The 13,486-nt window shown below is 42.9% G+C and overlaps 1 protein-coding gene across 2 annotated transcripts in view; it reads left to right on the plus strand.

Annotated features, from left to right (window-relative positions):
- PKHD1 (PKHD1 ciliary IPT domain containing fibrocystin/polyductin) overlaps positions 1 to 13,486 on the plus strand; it is a 244,280-nt gene that overhangs the window by 207,240 nt on the left and 23,554 nt on the right. For both annotated transcript variants that reach the window (XM_032104486.1, XM_032104487.1), the window contains exon 60: positions 8,221 to 9,226. In XM_032104486.1, the coding sequence (XP_031960377.1) occupies positions 8,221 to 9,226 (1,006 nt within the window). The remainder of the gene's footprint in view (positions 1 to 8,220; positions 9,227 to 13,486) is intronic.

The raw sequence follows: 13,486 nt of genomic DNA on the forward strand, positions 1-13,486 counted from the left end.
CTCAGGGAAACTTGAAAAGTTAGTAAAAGTTTGCAATTTGGACAAAATGTGTGATTTGCTAATGAATCAAAAAGGGAAAAATTAGAACAAATAATAGATTTTGTTTTGCCCTCGCCAGCTATTTCTCATAGAAATTATTGTCATTTTAAAGCTTATTTCTAGCCCAAATATTTCCAGAGACTGCAGGTATTTGGCATTTTCCTTCTAGCCTGCTTCTAAAGGAAAATCATTCAGTCTCTTTGTGAGTGAGTTCCCAGGACCAAAGAACGGTTCTCTTTGGGAAGAAATGATAATAATAATAGCAGTAAAGTGGAGTTCCCTGAAAAGTTTATTTTGAGGCAGTTCATCTTATGTCCTAACTTTATTTTTGCAGAAGAAAAGGATGATTTGTCTTTGCAGTGACTGTAGGCCAAGGAGGGAAAGCAAAGCTGAGAACCTCCCTGTCCATAACAGCGATGTTCTGAATAGGGTTCAAGTTTATTTGACTAATTCTTTCACCACTTGTCAGAGAACATACTTTCATTTGTGGTAACAAAACAAGCTCTTTCCTCCCCCGTTTCTCTAGCGAGTAGCACAAGCACTTGTGTGGAGCACAAATTACCGTAACCATTATGATGTTTGCTGTCAAACTCATTTATTTATGCAACTGCTGTGGAAAGGCCTGGGGCCCAAAAGCAGCCCTGAAAGATTTCAGAGCCCTGGTGTGGGGTCATGAAAGGGAAAGTGAGGGGGAGGGCGAAGCCTCCACTGGTTATGAGAAAGGAACTGACACAGGAAATGGTCACATATGGCACAGATTTATTGTGTCCGGGACTTCCCATTCAAAACTCATTATATCCACAGCTCAGAGCAGTGCGTGGCACAGCCACATTCATTTTTAGGTCTGGCATTTGACAAAATTGCTATTCTGCTTTCAGGTGGTGGTGGTGGTAGTAATTTTATCAATCCTAGACCAGAGAGATGGCGACTGGAGTTGTGTTGGCAAAAGCTCAGCTGTTTGCTGCCCCTCACCTTTATGTTGAGCCACAGGTCTCAGTGTGACTAAAGCTTCAGTCAGCGAGGTTGCTGGTCAGGAGGAGAGAAAAATCCTTTTAAAAACAACTGAAGGAAATCAGGATTATCTGCAAGGGGAAGAAAATGGGAAAAGCTTTGGTAGCAACAAGAGAAAAAACCTAATATTTGCAGAACAACATGTTTTTCAAAGGTGACATAATAGCGAACAAAAAATGTTTCTCTTTGCATTTCTATTTGTCTTTCCTGGGAGACAAGACCCATCTCACACAGTTACTGGCTCTTTGGATGGTGGTTAATGGCTTCAAGAGGTTTGTGGGAATAGTTTGTTTGTCTTGCTTGCTTCATGAGACCTTCTAAAAGCTCCAGTCAGGGCTGTTTAACCATTTTTGACTCCATGCAGAGTATAATGGCAGGTAACACTTCTGTCACTGCATTGGATTTGTTCTTGAAATAAGTATTATGGAGACTTTTGTGTTGTCAGGATGGCAAAAATGACTAAAGTTCCCAAATCATGAATAATAATGCAGACAAAATCCTTCCCAGTTGTGTCTTTCTGATTAAGTTTAATAAAATTATGGACAAGCTGCTCTGGACCAGTGCTGGCAGTACCAGGAATGGGCCCAGTCAAGCAGAACTGGGGTACGGACACTGGAGCTTCCTGTTGCATCAAGAGCACAGCTCCACCCCCCCTTTTGTCCCAGACAACCCAGTAGTGTCCAAAATAACTCCCAGGTGCTTTCTAGAAATTAGCACAAGTCAGGATCCAGTTCAAAAGAGCAGTTTGGAGATGACCACTGTCTTCTGGAGGCTCAGTGACTTTAATACTAGGGGACTGCCATGCCAGCTGGCCTCAGGGACTAGAAACTGACTTGGCACTTGTTATTTTATAATTTTTGATGGATAAAATTCTCTGGCAGCTCAGTTCCAGCTAAGTCTTCTGGACACAGGTATTCCCAGGTGTGGCGCCTTGCAATTCAGATTTGTGAAACTGTAAGGAAAATCCCTTAATCCAGCCTGGTCTGGGCAACCTCACTAAAGGGCTCTTCCAGATTTACTGACCTGTCTCCTTTGAGAGGGCTCAAGATATTTTCTCCTGGCTGGGTTATTCTCCTCCCCAGCTTTTCGTGGGTTTGTGAGACAGGTTTGGTGTTTTCTCTCAAATGCAAAGACCAACAAAGATCTCTCTAACTCAAGAGGTTTCTGACCTGTAAATCACTGAAAGCTTGAGGAGCACTTTGGGTGAACATTGCTATATGCATGCTTTGTTCCCATACTCTTTTTGATCCCTGTTGGAGAGAATTCTGACCTCGGAGAGTTGCTGGTCTCTCTTCTTAAGACCTTATTTGTGCACTGATGCTTTGACATCAAGAATGAGTTATTATTATAGTCTCTGGGAACTGTAAAACTGTAATTTTTTGTTCATGACTGGGAGAGATATATTGTAACATGGGCCTTCCCTCTCAGCATGGGGAGCTCTGAAGGGTTGATGCAAACATAAAAATGTATAACTGTATGAAAGAGGCAAATGACACTTGATTTTACAGAGAATAAATAGTTACAATGTGTGTGGCCATATCAAAACATGTACACAATGAATGCAAGAGCAAATACTTCATGTACTACACTGGTTTTTCTTTGAATTTGCATGTGGAAGGGAAGGGTGAATGCAGATCTCAGGAAGTGTAAGAAGAGAGTTATACTACAGACCTTCCTTCAAAGAAAACACTAATAAATGTCTTTTTTCTACTTGGGCGCCTACTTTTACAAACCTTGAAGGAACATAGTATTTTTGAGTCCACAAATGTGACTAAAATTGGCTAGGGGGTTCAAAGGTTTTTATAGAAGAATGATAAAGAGGAGAGCATAAAACCCCCACACAGAGTGATGTTATGAGACTCATTTCCTTCCAAAATAACTTTCTTTAAAAGAAAGAATTAACAGCCTAAAACAGTCACTCTATTTTTATTTACATGGGTCTCTGCTATGAGTACATGTTTATGTGTGTGCGTGTTCCCATGGTTTAACCCTAGCTGGCAACTCAACCCCACACAGCCCCTCACTCACTCTGCCCTGGTGGGATGGGGGGTAGAATTGGAAGGATAGAAGGGAGAAAACTTGTGGGTTGAGATAAAGACCTTTAAGCAGGGGAAGTAAAAGTTGTGTAAGCAAGCAAAGCAAAACAAAGAATTCGTTCAGCACTTCCCATGGACAGGCAGGTGTTCAGCCATCCCAGTGGGACCCCATCACATGGAACAGGGACTTGGGAAGACAAATGCCATCACTCCAAATGTCTTCCCCTTCCTTCTTCTTCCCCCAGCTTTATATGCTAAGCAAGACCCCACATGGTCTGAGATATCCCTTGGGTCACCTGGGGTCAGCTGTCCTGTCTGTGTTCCCTCCAAAATCCTTGTGCACCTCCAGCCCATTCATGGGTGGGATGAGGAGCAGAAAAGGCCTCGACTCCGTGCAAGCCCTGCTCAGCAATAATGAAAACATCTCTGTGTCATTAACACCATTTTCAGCACAAACCCAAAACACAGCACAAAACAGCTACTGTGAAGAAAATTAACTCTGTCTGAGCCAAAACCAGCACATTTGTACACAATCACGTGAGAAACATTTGTACCACTGTGCCTTCCTGTGCAACTGAACTCAGAATAATTTACCTTTTCTAGATTTCTAAGATGCTATTCCTACGCCTTTTTTTTCCCCCTTTATTTCCCATTTGAATGTCAGCAGGTCAAAAGGAACAGTTAATGCTGATGAATATTTCCCCCTCAGCAAAGATATGTGCTGGCCAGCCCAAGGCCAATGAATTGCAATTTCTAAACAGTGTCCCATTTATTTCTCCCCTTCCCCTTCCTCCCCTCCTTGCTTTTATATTTTTGTTGCTATAATTGTAGTTAAATTAGAAATAACTGACGGGCAAATCCAGTCAGATGGAAAGAAAATTGTGGGAGATTTATTTTATTTTGATAAAAAACTGACATAGCCTTTTGTTTTTGTCAAAAAAGGCTCTATTTTTCCTTGTACCATGAATTACGAAATCTATCACGAAATGGGTAAAAATTATTGAAGCAAATGGTGATGTTAACCTGAAGGGGAAAATCATTAATGTTGATGTATTTCATTCAATTTTAAATGTAGAATTTATTTTATTTTATTTATTTGGCATTGGGGAACAAGGGAAAAGACAGGAGACTTGTAAAGGACTCTATGTGCCTTTAAGTCAAAACATCTATTTTAAAAAATGCTCTTCCCTCCTTCTACCTCTCTCCATTTTTTTAAATAAAGGATATGAGGTGGTGGTGGTAGTGGTGGTGGGTTTTTTTCCTAAGCAAAGAGGGCCCCCTCGGCACATTTTTCTTTTCAAATGTGAAATGAGGTGGAAAATCCTCATTTCACGACAGGAAGGACAAATATTGACATAAAGTTAATATTTGTCAGGAGCCCTAGAAGCAACCTGAGTGCTAAAATCTCATCTAGATGTATGTGCTGGTGTGTTTATATATATAAATAAATAATAAATTTGCCTTGATGATGGGGGGAACCTGCAGAAAGCAAAGCCTGGTCGCTGAGGTGGAGGAGTTACCTGCAGAAGGTGGACACACACGCATTCCACATATCATTTCTCTCTCCTTTTTGTGTGGAGCAGGACAAACAGGTGAATTTATGACCCCAAAGCACACATGTCCCCTTCCTCTGACGGGGTGCACAATATCCCAGCATGGTGTTCAGTAGCACATGAATATCTTCTCCATCTTTCCCACACATTTCTAGGGACTATGGTTGACTCTTTCTTTTTTCCCCAGTTTGTTCTCCCTCTCACACACGTGTGTGTGTGCGTGTGTAAACACGTACAAATAGAACTTCTGTAATCCAATTTCACCCATTGCGGGGGGATGCTTCTGGAATTTATCACTGTTATTGTTCATCACCAATGTAAATAGCACATGTCAGCTCAATATTCAGTGGTCACTCAGTATTTATTAAGTCCTGTCCACTCTGGCCTTTTTTAGAGGAAAGCCCTGGGGCAGGTTAGCTGCTGGCCATGACACGCCGCATCACTTATCTGTTCTCATTGATTATCAGAGTCAGCTGTGGCCAGGACTCACTTTTTCTTCTCCTCTCAGACCTCTCTTACAAGCACCCCTGCTTGGATTTTCATGAGGAAATAATCAGATTAGGGCTTCAGTGGCGAGTTCATATGGAGTTCTCTTTCTCCAATGTGCTACTAACTGAATAAACATGTTTTGTGGTAAATTGTAAATGACATTATGATTACTAAGGCCAGCATGGGTTTCATTTAAAAGTGATCGAAATTGCAGGCTGCAGAAATTGTGACTGGCAGATAAGGCCATTTGGAAGAAGACAAGCAATGATGCGTGTGCGTGCATGGGTGTGTGTGTGAGTGTGAACAGGAAACCAAGCCAGCTCCCTTTGCAAGGCAGGCAGAGCAAAGGAAGGTCCTGGGAAATCATGAAATATCATCGAATCCCATTTGTAGACATGAGAAATGTCACCAGGGGGAGACGGGGTGTTTCCGGGAGAGCCGTGGATGAGATGTGTCAGCCTTTGTGGGCAGGCTGCCGGTGGCACGGCACATCCTCCCAGTGCTCCGGGGCCAATTCCAATGTCTCTGAGCACAGCATTTCCACTTCTGTTCTGAACAGAGTTGTTCCTCGCTCTCTTTTTGCCTCCAGCGCACACCGACAGCAAAATACTACTGCAAAGTACTTACACTGATAAAGCAAAAAAATACGGGGAAAAGCAAGAAAAGGAAAGCAAATTTTAAACTGATGTCTAAAAATAGGGGGTTTTGTACAGATCTCATCTCACTTGGACATCCTCCCTGAGCAGAGCTCGACAATTATGTAATTCCATAGCTTCCCTCGGTGACGTGCAGAGGGAGAACTCATACTGGGGAATGCTCACAGACCATGGTCTGCACATGACAATTCCCCTGCAAATACGTAGTAGGTGAGTACCCACAGGATCCAGGCTTTGAGATGTGCCTAAAGGAAGAGGCCAGAATTATTTAATTGAATCATAGAATGGCTTGGGTTGGAAGAGACCATAAAGATCATCCAGTTCCAACACTCCTCTTGTGGGAAGGGACACCTTCTACTGGATCATGTTGCTCAGAGCCCCATCCAATATTTCTCACGGTTCATTCCTTTTCTAGGAGTCTGCTACTTTTATCTGGCAGAAATTTTCACATAGTGTGTCCTTGAAAAGGGATGTCCTTTTGTCCTAATGTCCTTTTATTCGTCCAGAAGTTTGTGACTCTCAGGGATGTTGCTGTCCCTTATTTTTTATGTGAACTGGATACTGTCCCCAAGTACTGAATGAGGAGCACAGGGTTAGTTTGGACATTGGCCACACTTTGTCCAATACATTTGTGAGCACAGCTGACTAAGGAGGGAGCAGGCTGGGTGAGGGAAGGAGGATTCTCACTGGGTACAGCAGCAAATTCCTCCTTTGATTTTATTTTGAAGAGAGGAAGGAAAAAGAGAAACACACATCTTTTCCTAAGATGCTCCAGGCAGAAATGTTTATGGTTTTGGTGCCCATATCTGAACTCATTTACTTTTATTCTCTCTTTATAATCAGTGGTGACCTCATCATTAGCGCCTGAGGCACAATTTCTCTCATCTTAAAGCAGAGACCTGTATTTGTTCAGATGGAGCACACTGTAAACTTATAGTGCCTTTCAGGACTTTTGACAAAGGTATGAAGTGGCAGCACAAGGGGGGAATGGCATCAAACTAACAAGAGTAGGGTTCAATTTGATATTGGGAAGAAATTCTTTACTGTGAGAATGTTGAGGTACTGGTCTCCCAGAGAAGCTGTGGATTCCCCACCCCTGAAAGTGTTCAAGGACATGTAGGATGGGGCTCTGAGAAACCTGGTCTAGTGCAAAGGTTGGAACTAGATGATATTTAAGGTCCAACCTTTCAACCCAAACCTTTCTGTGAGTCTATGATTTTATCTCAGAAGACTGTGTGGATTACATCTCTTCTCTACAGAGCCTTCCATGAAGGAATCCTCTTGACTTGTCTCCAGAGACACCTGGGAAGGGATTTACTGGCAAATCCTGAGATATGTGTAAGGATCTTCACCCCTGTTACATTCAGTGAAAGAACAAAGTGTGACCTGAAGTGTCTTTTGCACTCCCATCGATTGTGTGTTACATCTACAAATGTTGCAGCTACCAAAAGAAGTCCACATGACACTCTGCACTTGTATTTCGGTGACAGGGTTCCACCTCTGGTCAATAAAGTTAGAGGATAGTAAAGTGTAATCCAGATGACTAAACGGAAGTATTTTAGGGTGAATTTCATTGGTTTTAAACTTCTTTGTATTGATGGCTGTGGAATTGGGTGTGTTTCAGTTTTCACAGATGTGTATTTAATGTAATTTCTAGTGCTGTGGCGTGGTGTTCTTGAAGGGCATAGGTTTTCTGTAGACCCTGTGTCACACGTCTCAGGTACCTCAGGGCATCCCAAACAAATCTAGACACCTGTCTGTGAGAAAATGGTTGAAATTCCAGATCTCCACTGACTGCACTGGGAGTTTGGACATTTGGAACATGTGTCAGGGTCTCCTATAGTTGTAGGTATCTGAAACTGGTGGTTTCTTCCAGCTCTAGAACTTGATGAGGTGGTTCATCACTGGAGCAGGTTAATGATGTTCTGGTCCTTTCTAGTGTTTTGTGTTTGAAGCACAGTCTTTGTGAGCGGGATGAGACAGCATTTTGTAGAATTAAATTGTCCTCCCAAAGAACTGCACTTATGTCCTGACTCATCACCCTGCTGCAGGCTTGAGACCAGGGAAATGTAGAAGACACAGGGACAGAGGAACATAGTGCTGGGTCAGACAAAATGTCTGTCTTGCATGTCTGCTTGTTCAATGGATATCATAGTTTGGCATCTAGAAAGAGCAAGGTAGGTGTATGTGATGCTTCTCTGTCATTTGTTTTCAGTCTTCAACAATTTTCAGTGCTAGGACATCTAGAGGTAGATGCAGTTTCTACCTATTTGATATCCCTCAGTGCCCAGGCTTCTCTTAAGACTGTGTAAAATTTTAGCACTGACAAAGTGACTTTAGATTTGGAGTGGGAAAATAAGGAGCTATTAAAAAAAATTTGAGATGATGCCTGAAACAGTTAATTTCTTTTCCTCATCTCCCTTTATTCTCTTCCAGGAATTTACAGAGATGACAGTAAGTGCCTCTTCAAGCCCTCAGTACAAGGCTACTTCTGCAAACAGACAGATCATGCACTTGTCATCTTAGAAAACTTGGACTCCAGTGTGAGCAGCCAGAGACTCTTCCCAGTAGTTACAATGACTGACAGTTTTATGGATACCTTCAGTGATGAGACCCCTCCTTCTTTGTGTTACCCTGCAGAGCATCGTTCTACTTTCTTCTCTGTTCTGCCGTCCACCAAACTCACCACGGTTTGCTTCCCAGACTTGGCACCTCTGGCTTTCAGACTCTACCTCCTCAGTGGCCAAAACACAACCAGGCTGCCCCTGGCCATATTCTTCACTGAACCACTCAGCCTTCGTGTTTTCATCCAAGGGAATTATGTCTCTCCGACCCCATCTTCTTTTTCAATGAACAAAGGGGCAGGAGCCAATTACTTCAGCTTTGAGGACAACCTTCTCTATGTTCTGCTTCATGAGAAGGAGCCCGTGGAAATAGTTGCTGGCCTTTCCCTTCTTGTGGCTTTCACTGTAAATGAGGCTGTTGGGGAAGAGGGTGAGGCAATCATAGTACGTCGACTGGCTGATTTCTTGAAAATTGGTCATGACCAAGTCAGAGTAGCCCATAATGTGCTGGGAGGTGAAAGCACGCTGAAGGTAATCTCAGCCAATGCCAGCAAAAAGAGGTATCATTGCCCCAACATGGCATTTTGCACAGCCTTTCAGAGCAGATATGGCCCATGGGAAGAGGGGACACAACCAGGGAGCACCCGAGCTCTGCATCCACCTGATGGGGCTGGTCCATCAAGAGTGCTGATCGTTGAGATTGGTGATCTGCCGGATCGTCCAAGAAATGGGTTGACAAGTGACAGCCTAAAGAGTTTGGCCAGAACAATTATCAACACTCATCAGACTGGAGACCTTCAGAGTGGTCTTGGCTTGCCAGTTGATACCTTAATGGTGACCGAGTCTGCCTTGCTGTCCCCAGCAGAAGGTAACAGTAGGTAAGCAGCACATGTATCACCATCAGATACTGATTTAAGTGTAGTGAGGCAATTCATCCACTTGATCTGCTTATTAAGTAAGTTCTCCATTAACTGAAATATGATTAACCATGCTGAAACACTTTATAAAATTTCCATGACTTGCCCAGAGAAGCTGTGGCTGCCCCATCCCTACAAGTGTCCAAGGCCAGGTTGGACAGGACTGGGAGCAACCTGGTCTTTTGGAAGGTATCCCTGCCCATGGCAGGGGGTGGAACAAGATCATCTTTAAGGTCCATTCCAACACAAACCATTCTATGATTCTGTGATGTCAGAGCTATGCCCAAGTACTAGCTGGACTCACAAGTATCAATTACCATGTTTTTCTGCTGGTGCTTATGAATCTCTGTGGTGGAGAGATATCAGTGGTGCTTTAAATGAGGAACAGGGTTCCTGGAAGTCTGCCTTGAAACTATAAAGAATTGGGTTAATTCAGGCTATCATAGCTCTTAAATTCTAAACAATTAAATTTATGAATGTTTATAAATTGATGTGGCAGTGGGGATGTGTTATTGAAGATGGGTTGTTGTCTTAGCTATCTTGAAGATCTAAACATTTATTCATATACTTCTAAAATTTAAGGCCGCAAAAGTCTATTTAATCTTTTACTTCAATATCCTGCATGATACAGGCCACTACTCTTCACTTTGATGCCTTAGTGTCAATCTTTCTTTTTAGCTAAAATTCTAGATAACCATCTGGTCTTGATGATACAAGAGCTGGACACATCCAGTACTACCTGAACATGTGTCTAGATGTTGGATGCTATTCCTGTTCTTGCTGTCACAAATACTTGCCCATTTTCTCGTCAGCCTCTGCCTTCAGCTTCTCATGAGAGCTTCCTGTTCTTTCCTCCACTTTTACATCAGTAACTTTATGGGCATTGAATCTTCCTCCTCCTCCTCCATGTACCTTCAGATAATCAAATCACTTCACTGTCTACTTTGAAAAATATTTGGAAGGTTTGAGTTCTGGTGAGTGTTTCTTTCTTTCTTTATCTCTGTTTTCTGAATCCTTTTGGAAGTGTGCATGACTTAAGGCTTCCTTCTTGGTGGATTCCCCAGCTCTGAACATTTTAAAGATTCAGCTGGACAGAGTGCTGGGCCACCTTGACTAGACCATGATTTTTCCAAGAAAGGTTGGACCACACCATCATTGAGGTTCCTCCCAACCTGGTATTCTATGATTGTACAGTATTGTGCCAAAGGCAAAAGTGGTATAAAATCCCATTTTCTACTGGCACAATTCAATGATCCCATTAACCCATTCTCCCACAGAAACAGGAGAGCTCATGGTCTTCTGTTTGCTCACTGTATTCTTCAATTCCTTTTTGGTTCTAACTTTCCAGAACCCAGTTCTGTCTGTTTGCCCAAATCCTACATCCCACATGATCTGGGCCCCCATATTTGACTTTTCTGTTTGTAATTTATCAGCCCACAAACCCTCCTATGCATTTTATCAGTAGTGGCTTTATATTTGTATCTCCATACAGATACAGCAACAGACCTGCATCTCATTTTGACAGAACAACACAGGAAACTCCTTTTCTCTACAATAATTTCCCACTGGAGCACCCTTTTGAGGTCTGCCAGTTAGAGAGTTCTTGGTCGGTTTTGTACATACTAAATTTTATTGATATTCAATACCTAGACCCACTTTTTGAAGGTTGTTTTTCCCTCTCCTCCACAGCAACAAACAACCCTTTCTCTCCCTCCTTCCTCTGTCCCTGTCTTGCTCTTTTCAGCCTCTTAAAGCCACTATTTGCACAGACATTGCCAGATGTCAGGCTTTATCTACAGAGGAGGCTGTGAGGAGCAGGGCTGGGATGGGAGCAGACAGCAGTATATTTCAGCATCAGATCCTGAAACTGTATTAAAAGCATATGGGTAATATGGAAAAAGGTAATATCCCATCTGTTTTTAATAGGGGACATGGGATTTGATGTTTGGCAACCTTATTGTGTACTCTCTTGATATTGCATAATGGTTTTTTTTGATGTTGTGCACTACTGAGCCTTACCCAAGTGTAAGTATATTCCATATATTCCATCTATGCAAGAAAGAAATTGGATTTGTCTAAGACTTACCCTCTGTAATTAATACCACATCCTCTCCCATTTACTGCTGACCCCTGGACCATCCTGATGTCTGCCAGTGATACAAACTGCTGTTCTCATGCTTAACTTTTTTAGTAGACACTGTGTGGCTTGTGGTGGAGAAGCAGCCACAGAGAGGACACTGGTCTGTGACTGTAGGAGTCTTTATTTTGGTTTGTGGTTTTGTTTTTGGTTTGTTGGTTTCAGATGTAGGTGGGGGTTTTTGTTTGTTTGAGGTTTTGTTGGGTTTTTTTTTTTTGGAGGGTGGTAGGATTTTATTTTTTTTTCTTTTGGGTTTGTTGGTTTTTGGTTGTTTTTAATTTTTGCTTTTATGCTTTTGGTTTTGGGGTTTTGCTGTTTATTTGCAGTATTGCATTAAGCCCAGTGAGAAATTATTATTTTCAAGATCAAATCTTAAATCAGGGCCAAATTCTGAAGGCATGCTGTATTTTGTATCAGCAAAACCAACACCACAGTTGTGAGTGGGGGTGTTTGTGTTGCACTGGAGGACACTGTAAAATGGGACAGCAGAAGAATGACATGAAAATTTTTACAGGGGGTGGGGAGGCCCTGGCACAGGGTGCCCAGAGAAGCTGTGGCTGCCCCATCCCTGGAAGGGTCCAAGGCCAGGCTGGACAGGGCTTGGAGCAACCTGGAGCAACCTGGGATAGTGGAAGGTGTCCCTGCCCATGGCAGGGGCTGGAACTGGATGATCTTTAAGGTCCCTTCCAACCCAAAGCATCCCATTATTTACACCATCCCGAGACATGATCCCAAGAGATCATTTAAAGGAGGGAAGCACCTGTTGTGTGCCAGCAAGGAAACCTCAAGACTGCTTTTTCAGGCAGAAATGACACCTCCACACTGGGACTGCTCTCCCAGCTGAGGTTTGCTTCCTATCTGTGCACACTCTGTGAAAAAATTCCAAGCATCAAGGATCAGGAGAGCTCTCTAGGAAGAAGGCTGTTTTACTACAGACACAAGAGCAGTGCTTGCTTAAAGCCACAGATTTACTGTCCCAAATATGGGAGGACCAGGGATCTTTCTTGAAGAGAACACTCACATCACCAAATCATAGGACTGCCTCAGAACTCATCCACCCTCAGCTGCTCGGGCTCCTCTGCACTGTTATTTATTGCTCCCCATCAGTCATAGCTTTTCTGGAATTACTCATGGCTGACATTTCTGATGCAATAAAGCCACAGATAACCTGTGAAATGAAATCAGGGTTTTCCTGTTGGGACATGTACTGTCCCCACTGTCTATCTGTCTCCATTTAAGCAGCACATGCTGGCACAGACACGGATAAATGGGCTGGGATTACAAGTCAGACTAAGTATTCCATGTATTTTTCTGTGGAAGGAAAAGAGGAATATTTTCACAACTCAGTCATGCAAAACCAACTGGACCATCAGATATGCACAGAACCTGCACTCCTGCCAGGTTCTCCCTGGGCTTTGAGAGCAGTGAATCAACATCTCTGCAAGGAGGCTGGAGCCAGGGGAGGGTTGGTCTCTTCTCCCAGGTAACAAAGAACAGGATAGGAGAAAGCACCCTCAAGTTGCCCTAGCAGAGATTTATGCTGGATATTAGGAAACAAATCCTTCACTGAAAGAGTGGTCAGTGAAGGCATTGGGACAGGCTGCACAGGGCAGTGGTGGAGTTGCCATTCCTGGAAGTGCTCAAAAGGCTTGTGAATGAATGGGGCATTTGGGGACATAGTTTAGAGGTGAACACAGGGGAGCTGGGTTAATGGCTGGACTCAATAATCTTAGAGGTATTTCCCAACCTTAATGATTTTATGGGTCTATGACACAACAACAGCAAAAAACTGTTTAATCAGCACAGACTGGAGGTTCATTTGCAGCCCAGAACAGTGAGGCTGAAGGGAGCCTTGAAAACCCTGCTGTGGTCAGGTACTAGTCAGTAAATCTGTATACCACACTGCCAAACCTTTAAAAAATATGGCATGTCTGTTTTGATTTGAAGTTCTTTTATACATGATTTTAATTTAACTCCTTTGTTAGGGTCACTTCAAGCACGGCTCATTAATTTGACAAGGGAAGACAGAGGTGATTGCTGTGACTGCTATAGTCTTGCACAGCTGGGGAGTTAGGGATGTCTAT

The sequence above is a fragment of the Corvus moneduloides genome, chromosome 3, assembly GCF_009650955.1.
Source record: "Corvus moneduloides isolate bCorMon1 chromosome 3, bCorMon1.pri, whole genome shotgun sequence".
Taxonomy (NCBI): domain Eukaryota; kingdom Metazoa; phylum Chordata; class Aves; order Passeriformes; family Corvidae; genus Corvus; species Corvus moneduloides.